The sequence below is a fragment of the Melospiza georgiana genome, chromosome 13 (genome assembly GCF_028018845.1).
Source record: "Melospiza georgiana isolate bMelGeo1 chromosome 13, bMelGeo1.pri, whole genome shotgun sequence".
Classification (NCBI taxonomy): Eukaryota; Metazoa; Chordata; class Aves; order Passeriformes; family Passerellidae; genus Melospiza; species Melospiza georgiana.
Window position 1 is genome coordinate 2,723,911 of NC_080442.1, and position 21,052 is coordinate 2,744,962.

The window sequence follows — 21,052 nt, forward strand, 5'->3', positions numbered from 1 at the left end:
TTGAGCTGTCAGGAGAGGGATTTGCTCCTGGGCCAGCAAACCCAAATGCTCTCCCAGAGGTCTTTAGGGCACAGCATTCTCATTCTGGGCCCAGAAAAGCCACAGGGATGGCAGAAACCATTAAAAAAGCCCAAATTTGTGAAATTACCACCAAAGCTGGGTGTAGTCCCTGTCCTACAAAGGCTCCTTGTTCCCAGGCTCTTCTGTTCCCCACCAAGGCTGCAGCACAGCACCCACCTGGCATCCACCCAGCACCCAGCCCAGCGTGTCAATTCCCATACAGGCTACCCAGCCACGGAAAAAGTCAAAAGGGTCTCAGAAAATGCTCCTGAAAACAAAAAAAATCTGTATTTTGACAGGGAGAAGGGGGAGGGGGAAGAAACAAAATCCCTACTAAGGCATTAACTTCTCACTCCATGACTAGAAAAACATGGTGCTGTATTAACTATGCACATTAGGAATAAAAAGTCCTTGTCTTGGTTGTTAAGTTTTCGTGGAAGCCTTACTGAACAGCAGCAACATGATCTTTGATTGAAAACATCATTTATCAAAGTGCTACATTATAATTATAGCATTTGTTAAATAGAGAGAAAAAGGGAAAATAAGGTGTCAGAAAATGAGCCCTTCCTTCGTGTTTTGTTAAATATGCACCTTGATAGTCAAGTTTTACCAGAAAAGCTGAATACAAACCCAAATAACAGAAACATTGGTGGAATAAGACCGGGAAAGATATTTTAAAAATGGTATTAAAAAGTAAATTGTTGTCTAATACCATATAATACTGAGCATCATCTCAGTTTGAATGAACACATGGTCCCTGCCAGGGTCAGATTCAGGGTTATTTTGTATAGATACATAAATATTTATAGATTCTGGATAGCCAGAAATCCTGATATTAGTGATCCATAAAGCCTGGCTATCTAGAGGTCCATAAAGTCAGGACGTCTTGCAAGGTGAGCACTCCACCCAGCAAGGGCAGGGTTTATTTGGCATTTCCCTCCTGGAAACAAAATAGCTCCTAATTCTTAAGGGGGGGAGAAAAAGCAGCTTCATATAAACCTGCTTTAATAACAAATCCATCTCCCCACTGTCTCCCCACTGTCATCTCAGGGAAGGAACATAATTTTTTGCCATTCAAGTGCAATAATCTGGACTTTGGAGTAATGAAATATTTGCTGAAGATAGCATGTAATGAAAAATAATAACAATATTAGACCCAGGCACTGATACAGCCCATCTGGATATGACAGGAAGACTCTACAGTGAAAATATTGAATAATTCAGTGTCAGAAATAGGGATGAACAAGATGCTATTTGATACAGAGCCTGAAACTGTAAAAGCTCCCCAGCTGAAGAATCCCAGCCTTTTGCAAGCACTGGTGAAAAGCAGTTGGTGCAGAGCCTTGCTGTGGGAGTCCTTTGTGTCAGGCCTGCACAAATTCTTCCCACATTAGGCATCAGCTGGATAATCTCCGTGTGCTGCTCTCTCTCTAACCTTTCCAGGCACTGGGGAGGCAAGAATGCAGAGGGGAAAAAATCCTGGCCGCTGTGTTCACACCTACCCCAAACTCAGATGGCAGAGCAGTGATAATTGCATATATCATAGGTTAAAAATGATTAAAAGTGAATAATGAGCAGAAGAATAAATATTCCCTCTCCTTTCATACAAATCTATTTTTTTGGATATAAAACTTTTAGAGCCACACAATACAAGCCAATTACTTAAAAATCACTGTACTGGAAACTGAACATTGTGAACTGAATCAGAGAATCTATTTTCTTTTGTTAAGTCCATTTTAATGGAATTTGGTTACCTCCCATTAATACTGTTCCAAATAGAGAGTAAAAATATAAATATACTTCAATTTTATTTCCCATTAATATTGTTTCAAGCAGGAATAGAGAAAAAAAGGTAATATACTAAAAATGTACATCCCATTAGCATTGTTCCAGGTAAAAATATGAATATGGTCCATTTGCAAATGTCATTTCGCACAGGCAAATAACAGTGCCCTAATTCCTACATGAATCAGGCAGCTCCTTTATCCTCATTCCTGTACAGGAGTTAAGAGTGTGGGATCTGCCAGAGGAGCTGGTCCTGCCCAGGATAGCTGCAGGAGAAGCAGCAGAGGCCCGTGCACAGGGAGCTCTGGCCCCTCCGTGTTTCCAGCGCTGCCCGAACCTGCTGGAAGTGCAGGACACGCCTGATCATTCCAGTTAATTGATTTTTCTAACTCGACTCAATGGCTCTTTGTCTGGCTCTGGAAACATTCAGCAGCATCCACTGCAATTCCAGCACTGTGGAGTTGTTCTGCTCACACCTCACAGGGCTGCACCTCCAGCTGCCAGGGCTCAATTCAGCTGGGAGGACCCTGCACATCAGCACAAAACCCTGGAAAATAACATCCAAAATCTTTTCTAGATGCTGTCTGCATTTCCCTCTAACAACCCTACAATCAGGATTAAGTAAATAAAAAAAAATAAAGGCTCTCAGCTACCAAGGCCTTCAGGTGGCAACTCTGCCTTCCCCACAAAAGCAAAACACACACATTGCACAACACTGCTCCAGAAACCAAAAAGCAACTCCAGCTGATGTTCCTAAGGTTCCTGTGCAAACCACCACCACTGGGAATGCAAATAGCAGGGCCATGTCTACAGAAAGCTCCCTGCAGTTCTTTCCATGGCAATTCAAGCAATCAATTCCTTTTTTTCTGGCAGAGATGCTGCAGATGCATTTCAGCTGTGAAGGGCAGCAGCAGCTCCCCTTGGCCACCGCCTGTGCTCCGAGGCCTCTCCCAGGAACACAGCTCTTGGCTTTTTTTTTTAAAAAGCAACTGAGAGATCCCCACTGGGATGTCTGAAAAGGCAAATCAACAGCTGCTCAGACAACACATCTGCTGTGTGTAGCTGCCATGGCTGCACTCCTGTGACAAATGAGATGCTGAGAAAGGGACTGATGGTAAAATGATCTGGTCCAGACTCCTTTAGACCAAGGTTCATCCAATACCTGTCTGAGGAACTTTGGGAATACCTGAGCCAGGGAGGATTTTCCTACTTTTTCAGTTTTATGCAGAATTGAAAAAGAAATTAGCAAGATGTCATAAATTAAGTTGCATTCAGAGTCCCCAGAAAGCTGAAGCATGGTCCAGGAGGATGCTCACAGGCTGTACCATGTACCAGTAAAAGGTGATGATCCCATCCACGTCCCACCTCTAAGGGTTACAATCCATAAAAACAAGCTGGGATTCCAACATAAAGTTCATCTGGATGTTTCTAGCTAATAGAATTAAAGAGAAAACAGGGTTTTAAAACACTGTTCCAAGTTCATATCAACAAGTTCCCTGGATCTGGGATAAAATATCCCTGCAGGGACAAAGCACAGCTCTCCAGGCAGAGCACAAACTGAATCATGGCATGATTTGGACTGGAAGGCAACTTCAAAGATCATCTAATCCAACCCCCTGCCCTGGGCAGGAACACCTTCCACTACACCTGGCTGTTCAACCTCTCCAACCTTGAATGCTTCCAGGGATGGAACAGCCACATCTTTTCCAGTGTGAAGAAATTTTTCCAACCCAAACCTCCCCTGGCACATCTTGAGGCCATTTCCTCTTGTCCTCTCCCTTGTTCCCTGGGAGCAGAGCCCAACCTCCCCTGGCTGTCCCCTCCTGTCAGGGACACAGAGCCACAAGGTCCCTCCTGAGCCTCCTTTTCTCCAGGCTGAGCCCCCCCAGCTGCTCCTGGTGCTCCAGACCCTCAATGTCTTGTTGAGGCGTGGCACTCTGGGCTCCTGATGGAGAATCAAGGTGAGCAGAAGTCATCTTCACCTCAAATATTGCATGGAGTCAATCAGAAACAAAATAGAACTGCAGCATGTGGAACTCTTCCTTAATTAACTACACAAAATTATGGCTTTTGAGAAGCTCAGTCTTGAAACTAAAAAGCAAAATGCAAAATTTAGTAAGCTGAGCTCTGCTGAACAAGCAAGTTTTAATAGGGCAAGAAAATGGGGAGAAACTGAGGAAAAATATAAGGAAAATCACCTGTTTTTTAAAAAATTGGAATCTTGTTATTAGAAAAAATAGTATAAAATGTAATTTCTCACAGGGAAATAACAGTGCCCTAATTCCTAAATGAATCAGGCAGCCCCTCATCCTCATTTCTGTACAGGAGTTAAGAGTGTGGGATCTGCCAGTGCAGCTGGGTCCTACCCAGGATAACTCCAGGTCTGGCACCCACAGGAGAAGCAGTATTGGCATTTCAGGAATATAATTTATGAAAGATCATATATAAATATGCATGTATTTTAAAATATAATTTATCACCAAAAGAAGCATATTGCAACCATTCCAAGGAGCACCACAACAACAAAATTTTCCTATTAAATCCCAGCAGAAGAAAAAGAAAATGCATAGGATTTACATCAAATACACTTTAAAAGGACACGCCTGGTCTCAGTACACACCTCAAACTACGTGCAACTAGTGAATGATGTCACCCTGTTTGGAGGGCAGTAACAGCTTGTCTTGACAGCCATCCCCAAAAGTCCCATTTGGACAAGACTCAGGAATCTCATGCAACAACAACAACAAAAAAATTCCCAAACAATAGCCCCAAGCTGTTCATGAAAGGTAAATTAGGAAAACAGAGAAGCTGCAGAAAAAAAAAAAATCTTAATTTTGCTCCACTTCCGCTCCTGCTGTGTGAGCATGACAGCAAAGGCATTCCCAGGAACAGGAGGTTCCATGCACTTGTCCTGCCAGAAACACTTTTCAGGCAGAGAAAGAGATCAATGGGTCCAAGTGAGCTGTTGGTTGCTCCATTTTCTAATTCAAAAGTCACAGCACAGAGAGCTGTGTCGCTGCCTCTGAAGGACAAACCTGAGCTGAACACAACCTGATCTTAAATATGCAAAGGGAATGCAGAAAGTGTCTGGAGGAGAGAAGAAGAACAAAGGAAAAGATGAAAAAAAATCCCCAAAAGTTTGGCATCTAAACTTCCAGAGTTTATTCAATTTATTTCAACCACAACTTAAAAGGTCAAATCTGCAAATGCTTTGCAGAGTAATGCAACCCAAAGCTCTGCTCTGAAGATCCCTTTCTTGGGAAGCTCTAGAAAGAGAAGGGAAAGCAGAAATATAGGCACTTTGTCTTTCAGGCTGCCTGATTTGTGACTATTTGGGACCAGTGCTGGCAGAGCAGAAGAAATTCTGGATTACCCCCACTTTTCCAAGAGGCCTGGAAGCAGACACAGCACAACAGCAGCCATCCAGCTGCTGGAGTGAAGGAATGCAAACTTCTGTTCCAACAGCAAAAAAAAAAATATAACAGATATGATTCAGGATTTTTTTCCCTCAAAAACAGCTGCAGATCTTGCGAAAGGAAACAAAAGGCTGGAGTGCATCCCTGCCCTCCACCTCATCCCAACACACACAACTTGCCAGATCTGGGGCTTTGAGCAACCTCAGCTAGAGGAAAGGGAAGCAAGGAGAAGAACTACAAAGCTGCTTTTTAAAGGAAAAGAATATTAAGAATTAGGAAGGAATTCTTCCCTGTGATGGTGGAGAGGCCCTGGCACAGAGACGTTCCAAGCTCCATTCCTGGAATTGTTCCAGGCCAGGTTGGACAGGTCTTGGAGCAACCTGGAATAGAGGAAGGTGTTGCTGCTCATGGCAGGGGGTGGAATGGGATGGGAATGGGATGATCCCTTCAACCCAAACCATTCCATAAATGGTCCCCAGAAGAAGTGAGTGGCCACCACCAGAGCTGGATTCCCAACAAACCATTTGTGATGCCTCTCTCCATCCAAGAGCCAAGAAAATAGACAACCTATTCCTGAGAAAAGTAGAATCTAAGAAAAAAAAAAAACAATTCCCCAAACTTCCCTCTACCTTTCTTTTCTCAGAGATATCTCTTCCCCACCTCCAGAAATCTAACCTAGACAGAGATGCTCTCTCTGACACTGCTAAAGAGAACTATAAAATGACCTTGGTCCAACATGACACGTTAAGCAACAATCAAAAACTAAAGAGCATGGAAGTGTTTCAAATAAATAACAGGACTGCAGGTGGAACAACAGGACTGGAGGTGGAATGCAACAGTCTTCATGCCAGTTTTCTGAAATTAATGTGGTCACCAATGTGGGTCACCACAGTAACCACCATTAATTACAGGAGCCTGCTCTGATGTTTTCTCATTAACTCCAGAGAGTGAGAGGGAGAGGATGCATGCACCAAAAATCCTCCTTGGATCATGGCTTCCAAGGACAATGGCATGGCTGAAGCTGACACATCACCCATGTGCAGATGGGCTTTAAGCAACAAAATTCTAACTGGCAAAGCTGTCAATTCCAAGGAAAACCATCTCAACCACTATGGGGCAAGCTCATGACTAATTAATTAATTAATTAATGCTGGTATTCCACTTCACAGTTTCATACCTGAAAAGTTGATGACCAAGTTTATCTAACCTCTAAAAAAATACACAGGAAGAGTCTTTAAGCAACAAAATTCTAACTGGCAAAGCTGTCAATTCCAAGGAAAACCATCTCAACCACTATATGGGGCAAACTCATGACTAATTAATTAAGCAATGCTGGTATCCCACTTCAGCGTTTCATACCTGAAAAGTTGATGGCCAAGTTGATCTAACCTCTAATACACAGGAAGAGTCCTCATAAAGTAACCAGTAAGTGGCCAAATCAAGCACTCATGGTTAGAAAACACAATTTTGACCATGAAAGTTACCTTTGATTTCTTCCCCAGCTCAAAGAAGCTGACTGCATAGAAACTCCATAAATACAACATTATCAATACATTGTGTGCAATGAAATCCCTTTTCAATATATTAGAAAATTGCTACTGATAATTCTCATTTCCATTTTCCCACTGAGAAATCCCCGAGATAAACCTGCACTGAGAAACACTTGAGTGAAAACAAAGCATTAACAAATTTGGCAGCAAGCCATCTGCTGTACTTTTGCTTTTTCCTCTTTTTTTTTGGAAGCAGGTAATATTCTATAGGTGGAAACACAAGTTTCTCTCATTGCTAATGCTGTTGTCACTTTATTATCAGCATTTAGCAGATAAACACAGAGTTAAGTGTCACAATAAAATCCCAACTACTCAGGTTTGGTTTTTTTCACCGTTAAAACATTTCCACGCTACTATCGTTTCCATCTTACCTCAAGCACTGGGCCAGCTCCAAGAATAATCTGTTCTACTCCACTGGCAAATCCCTTCTGGCTGAGGGCGGTGAGGTGATGAATCAGAAAGTTGGTGCTCTGTGTCTTTCCCGAGCCGCTCTCTCCTGAAATCACGATGCACTGGTTCTTCTTCCTCTGGAGCATAGCGTGGTAAGCCACATCTGCCACGGCGTAAATGTGGGGCTCCAGCTTCCCCAGCTGATGGTTATCGTACATCTTCACATACTTGGGGTTATAAATAGGTAGGAACTTGAAGGGATTAATAACAATGAGGATGCTGCCGACGTAGGTGTAGATTTTTTCCTGCTTGAAGCGGTTTCGGAGATTTTCCAGGAGCGTTTTCTCGTTCAGGTCCGGCAAACCGCACAAGTCATCGTAGTCCTTCTGCTGGGGCTGGGGGAGGAAGCCCCTCTCCACCATCCTGCGCCGCTCCTCCGTCACCCTCAGCCACGACTGGAGGCTCCCGTAGTGGATGGAGCCGTCCAGGTTCTTCTCCCGCAGCAGGAAGCGATAATCCTCGCCGCTGATGCGGTTCTCCAGCGCCATGCGCGGCCACAGCATCATGCGCTGCACCGGGCAGTCCGTGGGGTTGAGGATCCATTCCTCCCCTCCAAACTCCTTCACTTCGGCCAACACGTAGCATTTTGTCTTCTCCAGCTGCAGTTTGTCGATGAGCGAGTCGATGACCTCGGCGGCCGTGGAGGTTTTCCTGGCGGCGATGGGGCAGTAGATGGTGCCCTCTGCGATGCTCCCGGGGTAGATGTGCAGCGTGTACTCGCTATCCTCAAAGCGTCGTCTGCCTCCAACATCATTTACACTCATATTGGATCCTGGCCCATCAGTCCCTGGGCTGCATAGTCAGGACTGTGTGCTGGATCTTGTCAGGTCATCATGTTAGCAAGGCTAAAAAACAAAATAAAAACAGTTCGGTGTTATCCGACAAATGCCCCAAAGCTGTAGCGGATAGCTAGGCAGATATTCAACACCCAAACACTACACACACAACACAGCCTCCCCCTACTCCTCCTCCCACAGCACCTGAAGCTTTTGCTAATTTTGCCCCTGAAAATCAGAAATACCCTCTGATTTTCAGCAAAAATTTTGTGAGCGACACACCAGAAAACCTCCTAAATCCATCTCATGGGTGCGTGGTACTCAGCACCCACAGATTTTAGCTGCTAAAACAAAATGACCATCACCTTCCCCTGCACACCTGGCCGTTGCTACAGATGCATTTTTCCACAGTCCTGTGCCAGTGAAGAGGAGATAAATTCCTTTCCTTCCTGTCCAGATTTTGAACCCATGATGATTTAATCAGCAGCACTTTTTTCCCTACGAAGTCACCCCTTTTCAGAGATGTGCATATCTCACACTGGATACAACTTACTGCAACCAACTCCTTTGTACATTGCACTTTTTATTTCTATTATACTGCTTAAAACCAAACAAACCCATCTCTCTGGCAATGAAACATCAAATGTGCAGCTGATTTCTCAAACTCCATCACTACAAGAAGATAACACACCACCAGCAGCCCCAGATAAAAGCAAATTCAGAGTTAAAGGGCCCCAGCTCTCCACCAGTTCTAGCAAACTCCAAACTGCCCTGGAAGATGTTAAGAGTTACTCCAATAGAAAGACAAAAAGGAACTAGGGAGAAAAGCAGGACCCTCAGAACCAGGATCTGGGCAATCAGGTGGCAGTGACGCCTCATACAGATTAAAGTTTACATGGACACACATCGTAATGTTATTTGTAATGTTGAGTTTTTCATTGAGCACTGCCCCACTGAAGCAAAACCTCACAACTGTGACAGTTCCCTCCTGGCATCAACGAAACGCTCAAGAAGGGTCAAAAAACCATGAAGTCAAAACCCACAACAGTTTTAGGGAACTTCAGATATTTGATGCTGGCAAGAGTATTCAGGGACAGCATTTCACTGGTCACCCTGTTCCTGCATTCTCCCCCAGGTTTCCAGATCCAGGACCTTCAATCCAAGTAGAGCCACCCTCATCTCCCACATCCACTCCAGGCTGGGATTTGGAGAACTGTTTCATTTCTGAGGCCCTCAAATGAGCAGCACTATTTTATGCTGCATTGTTTCTCGCTCCAATATTTCATTAAGTATATTATCCCCAGCCACGCGCACTTCAAAGCCCAGAAATGAATTTGTCCCAGTGAAATACATCTGGCAGAGATTCACGGTGCATTGCTTGGTAGCAGGACATACATTATACACTGGGAAGTGTTCCAGCTGCTTTCCTATGGCTTTACTACAGGCACAGATGCAGCAGGGATGATGTCAGGGAAGTGCTGGGCTGGCCTTGCTTTGTGTGGCTCTGCAGCTCCAGCATCAGCTTTTCATCAAGAAGGGGTGAACAAACCCCCCCACTGTACTTAAGCTGGGTAATTCCTCACCCAGATTTTACTTCAAAGCTGAGGCCAAGAGTTCTGGCTATTTTTATTGATGTTATCAGAGCATATCCAAGACTGCTGACTCACGTGAGAAGTGCAAACAGGACTTTAAGTTGCTTGCCTTGAGCAAACTGACCTTGCCTCCTCCCTCCTGCACACTCAATAAAGCACCAGGCCACTCCACCCCACCCACCCAAACATCTCTAGAGATGTTTATTCTGCATGGAATTGGTAACAACAAACACCTGGTGCCTTCTGCATCCAAACAACTCGAATCCAGCAGGGCTGCAAGCCAAGCATGAACCCCCTGGAGATGCTAAAAGCCTCAGCAGCTCTGGGGACATAGAAGAGGCAAGTTCCCCCACAAAACCCCTCAAAGATCAGAAAGCAAAGGGGTGTTAATTCAAGCCTTGTAAATCCCAGGGGTGCCACGGGGTTTACTGGTAACAACCTCAAACATGGCTCAGAGTGCTGAGAGAGGTCAAAGCAATGTTAATGAAGTTAATTGGTCGTGGTCTCCTGTTCCCTGCTGCACATGAGCCTGGCCCTGGCTCAGAGTCCAACACACCTTGTGCATGCAGTCAGCTTTTCCAAGGGATTTTGGAGAAATAATGCAATGAAATGTCCATCCTAAGGTAATTAGCATATGTCAGGGAGAAAGGTTCTCCTAATAGTTGTCACAATTACAGTGACAACTATTCTATGTATTAGATATTATATGACTTAAAAAATTAATATTTTTGTGACAACTATTCCAGTGACAACTATTCTATATATTAGACATTATATGACTTTAAAAAATTAATATTTTTGCATTTAGACATAAGAAATTAAATGGGATCATGAAAAGAATTATACAAAGTTTATATTGTGTCACCCAATAATACTTGCTCTGTGCACTATTTTAATTAAAGGCCTTTTGAGCTACTACATGCTTACATTTACAGGTGAACATATAAAAATAATATAAAAATATAAAAATGATGCTACACTTCAGTCATTTATACATTTTTGCCTATTGCAAACTTCTGGGATCACTCTGGCCAAAAATTCATGGACTCTGCACACCTATGAAAGGAAACATTTAAGGCACTTCAAGTCAACACAGAATCATGGAAAGGTGTGAGCTGGAAGAGCTCATCTCATTCCAGCCCTGCCATGGGCTGGGAAACCTTCCACCAAAGCAGGGTGCTCCAAGCCCATCCAAACTGGTCTGGAACACTTCCAGAGATCCAGGGGCAGCCACAGCTGCTCTGGGCAGGGCCTCACCACCCTCCCAGCCAGGAATTCCTTCCCAATATCCCATCCATCCCTGCCCTCTGGCACTGGGAGCCATTCCCTGTGTGCTGTCCCTCCATCCCTTGTCCCCAGTCCCTCTCCAGCTCTCCTGGAGCCCCTTCAGGCCCTGCCAGGGGCTCTGAGGTTTCCCTGGAGCCTTCTCTGGTCCAGGTGAGCACCCCCAGCTCTCCCAGCCTGGCTCCAGCCCTCTGACCATATACTTTCAGCCTAATATTTTCTATTTTCCTTTTCCATTTTCTATGTTAGAATGAAGAGTCTTCTCAAATTAATCCTGAATGCTGACTTTGCTCAATTTTACTACACTAACATAATTTTATTTCCAACATAAAAAAGCACAATCTCTAAATATGGTTACAAATTCATTACATTACCTGGGTTCTCCTACATAATAAAATCAATTACTATTTCCAAGGGGAAGGCTCAGAGGATCCTGATAAAACTGACAATAATCATCTCATTATTAGCAGGTTGATAAAAAAATACTAAAACTTTGCCAATTAAGCTTTGTACAGACATTAAACATGTAAATACTGGTTGATTTTTACATTCTACGTGATCTTTTGGTGCATGATCACAGTTTAACACACATTCAGAAAGAGCAGCCTCAATACATTCATTTTCAGGGATAGTGTTAGCAGCACGTGGCAAAAATCCAAAACAAACTGTCCACTGGAAGCATCCAAACCCAGCATAAATAATCTGTGACAGCTAAAGCCTGAAATCATGTGCAGGGTTTGCCAAATACCGAATGATTTGGAAAAAACGGGGATCAGTGTCAGCATTGAGGCTGCTAAAGGGGCAATTCTGGAAGCAAAGTTCACTGAGTTTATTATAACATCCCCTAACCTGGCAAGGGACACAGAAACAGGGAAACTTTCTCCCCACTCCCAATCCTCAGGGTTTGGTTTGTTGCTTATCCATCCACCAGCACCTCCCAACACACTGTGCAGGGCAGTAATTCCTGGCTGCCAATCTAAACACACTTCAGTGCTTAATCTGAATTTGTGGGCACAAGATGTTTGTCCTGTAGCAGCCCACAGCCTCGTGCTGCTGGCACCCAAAATAACACCTTGGTGACATCAAAACTGACACCAGAGCCACACATCTGGGCCAGATACACACAGGAGGAATACCAAGGTGAAAGCTGAACATCTTGGTTATCATTGCACCTTTTCACCTTTTCCTTCCCTCTTATTTGATCATCTTCCTTTTCCATGCTCACTCTGTTTTTCTATTCCCACTGTTTGCTGATGGAGAGAAATGGAATTATTGTCACTTAATCACCTATGTGGGTCCCTCTCAAAAAACCTTCTGTGCAGGAGTGGTGGTACCCAAAACACAGATTTATGGAAATTATTTTCATCCAAAAGAATGAAGGTTCTGTCACAGAGAGTTCTATCTCTATCACTGACATTTGGAAGCATTACAGAGATCTTGGAATGGTTTGTTTTGGAAGAGGCCTTTAAAGGTCATCTAGTCCAACTCTCCTGCAATGAGCAGAGATGTCTTCAACTTGATTTGTAATCAAATTTACTTCTTAAAGGATGATAAGCTTGGATGGAGAAAAATATACCCATTAGCACTCCAGGATTGTCCACATGCAGAAGGAAGGACTTTTGGCTGAATTTCACAGCAGTTTATTTGGACTGAGGTACCTAAGCAAGATGCCAAAGCAGTGAGAAAAATTAAATTAGAACAGAAAATGAAAGCAGAAGTGGAGACACATTCTCAGAGGCTCTGCAGCAACACAGGACCCTGCTGGACCTGGCACTGAACCAAAACAAAACCCTGCAGGCACCAACAGTGAGGACACAGAGGCAGTGGCAGCAACATCCCAATGACACATCTGACTGTTCCAGGGGCTTGTTTCCTCTCCCCTTAAAATTCTCCATTTGGTCACAATTCCTTTGAGACAAAGAAATTCTTCCTCTTTGCTAAACCTGCTTTGCATTGCTCAGAGCTCAAGGCAAATGTGAGTGAATATAAAAATTTGGTGTTCTTTCACTTTCTGCAAACCCAAGTGATTTTGAGTTAAACCTCCTTGATGGTTTAACCCAAAAACCTCAGTTTTGAGTTAACTCAAAACTGTCCCCGGTCCAAGTGAGATTTGTAAACTGGGGTTTGGCTGCTATTATCAAGAGCCATAATGAAAGGGGTGTCAACCCTTGGGCAGTGCCAACCATCCTGCCTCAAGCAGAAGGGAATTTTTGTGGAAGTAAAGATGCCTGTACAGCCAGAGATGCCTACTCAGCCTCCAAGGGGGATTCCCAGAATGCAAAAGAAGCAGTGGCACAGCTCACCCTATGTAAATCATTCCTAAAGTTGCCCACACTGCAACTAAAATAGGCTCAAATAGTATTCTGTAAGTTCTTTCTGAGATCCACAGCTTCTTCCATGACCTGAAAAATCTGACACAAGTCTTAGCACACTGGTTTTCCCTGTGTCTTTCAGTTTTACTCAGCATTTTAAATAACTTGTCACCTTGTCTGTTCCCTTCTATAGTGGAGGATAACACTTGAATTTCAGTTTGGCACCTGGGAGCTCCCTGCTGGCACCAGAGGTGTTTCCTCCTTTTCTTTCAGAGATGGAGTTGGTTTTCCCATACTTTTATTAGACACTGATATTAAGAAGTCCATGAATACATAAAGCACCTCAGTGCACAATAATCCCTTCCAGAGCCTGCAATCACCTTGTCCTGAGTTTTTGGCATTTCCCTATGGTGTGACAACCACTCAGTGGTTCCTCTTCTAGAAACTGGAGGTGGTGAGGATGTTGTTCTCCATTACATTCTTGCTGATGCATCTCCTCTGGAAATCTCTCAGCTTCTACCAGACCTTTCAACTGGGACAAAATGGAAATAAAAAACCCCAAAAACCTAACAAACAAACAAACCACAAAAAGAAACAAACAAAACCAAACAAAACCCTCAAAAACCCCAAAACAAACGAACAAAAAACCAAAAATAAATTACAAGAAAAGCTGTTGTGAAACAAGCTACTACTCCTAATATGTTACAACATTTCTGGTGAAAGAGGAACTGAATTAGGATGTGAATAAGAGCACGAACACTTATTCTTTCCCTTGAGGTCACAGCACTTTCTGTGCAGGGAATGAGTCAGCATCCAAGCATTAACCTGGCCATGCAGTGAATGAACCTCCTGCCTGCATGACTCCTGCATCACTGGCTGCAGATGCCACCAAAGGCACAGATCCATCATCTGTGGGGCCAAAGAAATGAAAATGAAATAAAGAAACTACAAAAAGGCTTGGGGAGGACTTGGCTGGGGCAGCTGCGTGGGAGAAGTGATTCCCATCTTCTCTTCTGCCACAGCATCTCTGCTTGATGCTGGGAAACCCCAATCAGTGGTGCAAGAAAATCCTGCCCTGGATTGTTCCTCTTTCTTGAGCTTCAGATTTGAGTCACTGAATCTTGATTTCTGGAAGCACTTCTGTTCTCCCAAAACATGCCCCTACACAGAGAACAGGATCGTCCAGCTGCTCCCTTGGCTTTTCTTGCCAGAAACCAACAAAATAGTAATATAAAAAGTAAAATTAAAAGAAACAAAAGGAATTGCTGGATCCTCCCTCAGGCTGCAATGGTAGCACCTGTTTAACTTACTTTGCTGCTCCCAATTCCCTATATGGCTAATGAGAACTGTCAGAGAATGGCAAGGATTAACAAAAAGGAGAGACTAAGGAAGAGCCTGGTGTATCCTGAGTGTTTTGAGTTCTGCAGGGAAACAAATCCTTGCTACATTTTGTTTTGCTGCTTCTAATGAAGTGCTCTGTGGTGGGACAACCCTGTTCCAAACACCAAGAAAAATGTGTCCTTTATAAACTGATAGAATTCATTTACAGCCCCTTCAGGTTTTCCTGGATTAACTCCAGGCTCCAGCAACATCTTCAGTCAGAGCATCCCCCACCAGCACAGCAATTCTGTTCACATGAACAGCCAAAAGATCAGATTTTCAACTTGACTGGTTGGATTTGCTCTCCACAGGTGGACACAGAGGAGTTCAGTCCCTGGAAATCTGACTGCAAACAAAGTGATGGAGTTGATATCCCAAAACCACAGCTCACTGTCAAATCCCACACTGCTGCAGGCACAGAGCAGAGCCACTGAGCACAGACACGGCTGCAGAAACTGCAAACGGACTCAGGATCTCCCTTTCAGCTCTACAATCATGTGCCCAGCTATTTATATTTTAGTTTGCAGCTAAAATTTCACATATAGAGCCCGAAAACCAGCATCCCTTACAATAAAACCATTTTTGAAGCTGATAAAAATGATGGCTATGAAGTGTAAGCCACGTTGCCAAGGACTAAACAAATTCACATCGAGGAGCATCTCCCAGCCCCAAAACAGCTGCAGAAAATACCTTTTGAGAGCTCAATACCTTTTGGAGGAATTACAATTCTGTGATACCTTTAGGAGGAATTACACCAGTGTTAAGGACAAGGTGCTTCTGGCCTAGAGGAGCTCAAGAGCTTCAGAGAACAAAATCTGTGTAGGGAAATCAAGGGAATCTTCTCCTCCTGATGCACTGCTGAAGGTGGTGGGAGCAGGCTGAGGACTGCCATGCTGAAAATGAAGTTTGCTGAAGGATGTGGAGGCTCTCCAGCTCCAACAAGCATCACACTTGAGATAACAGCTGAGAAAAAGGCAGAAGGATTTACAGAAACATCAAGAATTGCACAAACACATTGTGCTGGCACTTAAATGCACCAAATTGCTGCATTAGCAATTTTTAATGATAACAGAAATAAAAGACAGCTCATTAAAAAAAAAATTATATCTTATCATCAAGAAATTGTTTCTCACCTTTATGATGAAATGGCAGAGTGTTTTGAATATTGCCATACAGATATATATTGATCTACATCAACTGCATGTTGATAGACTGATAAATATCAGTATATAGATCCATGCCAAAGGATTTTGTTGGGTTAAAGAATCGTTGGGTTAAAGGATCCCACAGATCCTCAGCATGGATCCTTCCTCATCATTCTCCATCCTTGGGAAACTCAACCCACTTCCAGCACAAGCCAAGACAAACAAGGACACCTCTCAGCCTTGCTTATTGTGGAGTCCACAGACACAGGAAAATAAACATTAAATCACTATGGAAGTGACGATACCTACGCTGTATTTCCCTAAAAATATCAAATTAGGGACAATTTACATAATTGAGTGTCACTATTTTTGAATATTTGGTCAAATAATTATAATTTCAGATGTTTTTCCTGTAGTCTTAGGAGCTTTGTAGTTATCAGAAGATAATTCAGCTTAGGAGCAAAGTCAAATTGAAGTGCAATAGCACCAGGAGGAGATGTAATAATGTGGGTACTGATGTTCTCCCTTGCCTCATTTTATGGAGGATTATGGACCATGACCGATAGCAAGGCAGGGATGGTTTTAAAGCCTTCTCACAGAAAACTCTTTTTGGCAAACAGTCCATTTCAAATTAAATTTTCCAGTGTTCCCTACACAATTTTATTGCATTTCACAAGAATTATTACCTGTGATCCACCAGCACAAACCCAAAAGAGCTTTCTCTTCTGCCAAGAAGATTCCAACCTTCCTCCTGATACAACATTTACTGTTCAAGATCAAAATGAGCCATACAAATTAACTCTGGCTGGGCAGCAGACAAATCCCATTTTTCCCATTTCAGGTAGAAGATACCTGTTAATGAATGAGAGTTTAAAAGGACAATTCTCCAATTTTTCAGCTCAGTCTCCTACTCCTTAAGTGACACTACAATCCAGCTTTTCTCAAGCATCTGAACAGGAATAAAGTTATTTTTGGGAGTCCATAATCTTACAGTGCCACGTGCCCCTGCAGCTGCTGAATTTTCCCAACAAAATAACCAAAACTTCCACTCCAGCCCATCCTCATTCTTTTAAATCCTCCTTAAACACAAGCAATCCTCAACCAACTTCACCCTTCAGCTGCCTCTCGCCCTTGCACCTCCTTCCCGTTTTCCATGGCAGATGAAATCATTTCCCCACAGAGAATCATCTTCTGTGCATTCAGTGAAGGTCAGCCCTCAGCAGCAGGAGCTGCAGTGCTGTCAGGAAATCAGAGGCTGCTCCTGCCTGGATTCAGTTTCATATTAAGTAAGAGGTGATGCCATTTGTTATCTGTCTCCTCTCCACGTTCAGTGGCTCAAACAGCTTAGTGATATTGAATAATCTAAAGACTTTACCGGAATAATAGAAATAATTTATAAATAGTTGATATATTTTAGGGATTTGATCTCTGTAGCCAGACTGTACAGGTATCTTCCACTCCTTTAAACCAAGCAGCTCAAAATCCCCCAAAATTAGTTCCTTTTCAGTGCACAACTACTGAAAATCCTGTAGCACCAACATGAAAGCATCCTGGTCCATGCAGGAGCAAGATTCTATTAACCAGAGACTGATTGAAGGCTCATAGTAACCTACAGATTCTCTGCTCAGCACATGCAGCACAAGGAACAGATCTCAGAGCACTAAGAATTGTGCTGTCAAAGATCAAAGGGAAAATAATATTAAAACTGTACTGCCAGATCTGGCTTAGTTACCTTACAAAGGAAGAAAAAAACCAAAAAAACCCCAAAACCAAAACAAACACCAAAAAGGATGAGTCATACTTTAAACAAGACTTTCAGCAACTAGTTCACAGAAAAAAAAATAGTCTTTTTCCTCTAAAGGCCATGTTTATAAAAAATATTCAGCCCACAGATGATGATAATTTACAAGCAAGAGCAGGAATAGGATGCTGGATTTAAATGAACCACAAACCAATATATTCTATCTGAAAATTAAACTGTCAGGCAAATGCCACAACACAAGAGTGGCTTTTAAACTTGAGAAGGAGTGTTCTGAAAGCATCAGGACTTGAAACCAAAAACAAAAGCTGCCTCACAATGTGAGAAGTACTAAAAAATCTCTTGAATTAAGAGCTGACAGCTCCACTAAAAATAGTTCTTGGCAGCTACCTGAAACACAGGCTTTGTAGTTCTTTGAAAACATTGATATTAGACAGAGAAGAAAAAAAAAATCAAAAAAAGCAGGAGTTAATCAAGTATTTAATTGAAGTACTTCCCTTGTCCCAAGTCTCTCTCCTGGAGCCCCTTTAGGCCCTGGCAGGGGCTCTGAGGTGTCCCTGGAGCTTCTCTGGTCCAGGTGACAGCCCCAGCTCTCCCAGCAGAGCCCAGGGGCTCCACAGCCTCCTCTGGACTGGCTCCAGCAGCTCCACATGCTCCTCCTGCTGCTGGAGGCAGCTCTGCAGGTGGGGCCTCAAATGAGCAGAACTTGAAGCCCTGGACAAGCAAAACTCAGCTCCTCACATTATTGCTTTTCCTGATGGATCAGACACACTGGCTGGAGGCTGTAGAAATTCAGAGATGTTTGATGACCAGCATCAGAGAACCAATACATCCATTAGGAAGGCCATAATTCACCTTTTTAAAATGAAACAAGCTGTAAATTATCAAGGATCTACATCAGATGCTCTCACTAATAGACATGTGGTTTATGGGTTATTTAAAGTTGTTTCTGGGGCTCCCACACATTGTGCTATAGGATTAGGAGGAAAGCATCCCTGATTTCCAGACTTCATAAACAGGTACACCCCTACAGTCACCCAACACAAAGAAGGACAGACAGAACCTACAAATAAAGATTAGGATGACACTGGGGAACAAAGACATACACAGACTTTGCATTTCATTTGAATCTTCCCAGTTTGGGGCAAAAGCTGGAACAACATCACAGCTGGGATCAGGACTTCATCCTGCACTTGGGTAGGAGCTTCCACCTCTCCCAGCCACGAGCTACAGCTCCACACAAACTTGGGGACTAGACAAATGGGACTGCAGAGAAAATAAAATTCAAACACACATTCTGGAAAATAAAATTATTCTATAAATCACTGCATATATCCAATAAGGCAGCAATTAAGTCAATTGAGATAACAGTCTGTATCTCATTATATTCTGTGGGAAAAAAAAAAAAAAAAACATCATCTCATCTGGAAGCTGAAGGTCTGGTTTCCAGCAAAAATGGAAATATTCACCGGACTGGCAGTGGAATGATTTCAATGCTTCACTGAGCACAAGTTAAACCTGAGCATATTCAAACTAGCACAATGAATTTGCTTTTTATCACTACTTTCATGTGTCCTCCCTTGTCTTTAGGACCATTTTCCCATCCAGAGTATGTTGTAGGGGGTGAGCTTTCCCATTTTTTTTTCTTTGGCAAGCATGGTTTTTCATTAGGATAGAACAAAAATGAAATTCTGCTCTGGTCCATCCTGGAAAAGGGAAGATTAAAACAAAGGGAAAACAAACGGCCCCAGAGCACAAAGCACAGAGAGGTCAGGCATCCTCAGATGGCTGAAGAAATTGGATGACAGATTGCAGCAGCCCAGTATTAAACATCTCTGAGATAATTCCCCACCCCAAGCAGAAGCATCTCAGGGAGAAAGAGAAGCTCCTCTAAGCCAGGGCTGCCAGGCTGCTGCTCTGACATCTGTTCCTGCATTTTCCGCCGGCCGCTCCCAAAGCGGCTCCGGTGACGGATTTTCCCTAATTGCAGGATAATCACCCTTCATCCTGATCCAGGGTGCCCAGTGCAATGGGAAAACATCTCCTTCCCAGCTCCTATGCTCATTTCCTACAAAACCTGCTCTAAATTGAAAGCCTCCCATGGGATAACTTGGCTTTGAACATGTCTGAGGTGATTCCATAATTATTGAAGGAATACAAGCTTTGGTTGCTGGGTTATTCCCAGAGAAAGTCATTGGGCCCTCTCACCTTTTACTTTTCACCATGTGCCAACCTGTCCATCCCAATTTTTCTCTTCCATGCTCAAGTGAAAGCAGAGGCACCTCCTTCCCACAGAACAGAGAGCTCCCTATCTTAGTGCAGAAAGCCATTGATTACCTCTGACACATGAGGAGAGATCCCTCCAAAAACTGCAGCACACTTGGGTTTTAAGCCTCTTCCTTAATAAAAAATATTAAGTGCATGTTCAATTCTTTCTGTGCCATCAGTACAGAAAAAGACAATTCTGCAGTGAGCAAAGTCACAGTGAAGAATTGATTATAAACATAACAGTTACATTTCTTGAAGCTCTTTAAGAATGATTATGAGCAGCCAACTAGCTTCCACAAGTTATTGTGGAATTATGAATTCCTAAACCTAATGTTCTTCATTCCTAAACCTGGCATCCCCACCCCTGGGAGGGGACAGGACACAGCCAAGGTCAGCCGTGCGTTATCAGGAGAAACTGAAACGCGATGCTGATCCTGGTGGAACAGCTCAGGTGACACAACTGGCTTCAGTTCCACCTTTTATTTATATGAAGGACAACTGAGATAGGAATGACAGGCTCTCCAGATATCCAGATCTCAGTGGTTTTCCACAAGCACATCTTCACTTAGAAAATATATGGATTTTTCCAATATGTTTAGGAGAATTTAACACTGACCACAAAAGAGATCCCATACTTTCTGCCACACTAAAATACAATGTTATATCACAAACCTCTCCTTGAAGTTCACAAGCACCTTCCAAAATCCTGCCTAAAAATACTACACCATTTACTTTTCTCAACCTATTAAATCTTTAATGCATATTCACCACACTGCAAATATTCCAGGTGAAATATTTCCAGTCCTGTGCATGTGTCTTATCTTTTTCATACTCAAAAGGATTTCTTTCAAAACATTCATCTTCCCAACTAGCAACACACCTCAAAGTTGCCCAGGAAGCATTTTATGCAAAGCAGAAGTTTGGGAAGGGGGCTGGTAAATCCTTTTAACAGAACACTTTCAGATTAGGACAAATTATTCCGCTGGCACAAAGCCAGCACAACTCTCCACAGCAGAAAAAGAGGTCGGGCAAATCCAATAACGAGTATTTAAAAAGACAAGTCAACAAAATTAGTTCCATTTTCTCGCTGGAGGCAAAGCAAGGTCATTACAGAACAGGGAGGGTGAGGGGTGAAAAGAGATTCAGCAGTAAAATAATAAAAAAACCCCGGAATATTCAACCTATTGGGTTTTGGAATTACTTCCACTCCATTTCAGCGGCAGAATTAGAAACATTAGGACGGCAGGCTGCCACAACAGGCAGGTGCCTGGGGCC

At 43.1% G+C, this 21,052-nt stretch overlaps 1 protein-coding gene across 7 annotated transcripts in view; it reads right to left on the reverse strand.

Annotated features, from left to right (window-relative positions):
• The window catches only part of MYO9A (myosin IXA), a 174,538-nt gene that overhangs the window by 135,399 nt on the left and 18,087 nt on the right, over window positions 1-21,052 (reverse strand). For all 7 annotated transcript variants that reach the window (XM_058033014.1, XM_058033010.1, XM_058033015.1 and 4 more), the window contains exon 2: window positions 7,183-8,106. In XM_058033014.1, the coding sequence (XP_057888997.1) occupies window positions 7,183-8,025 (843 nt within the window). In that variant the 5' untranslated portion in view covers window positions 8,026-8,106. The remainder of the gene's footprint in view (window positions 1-7,182; window positions 8,107-21,052) is intronic.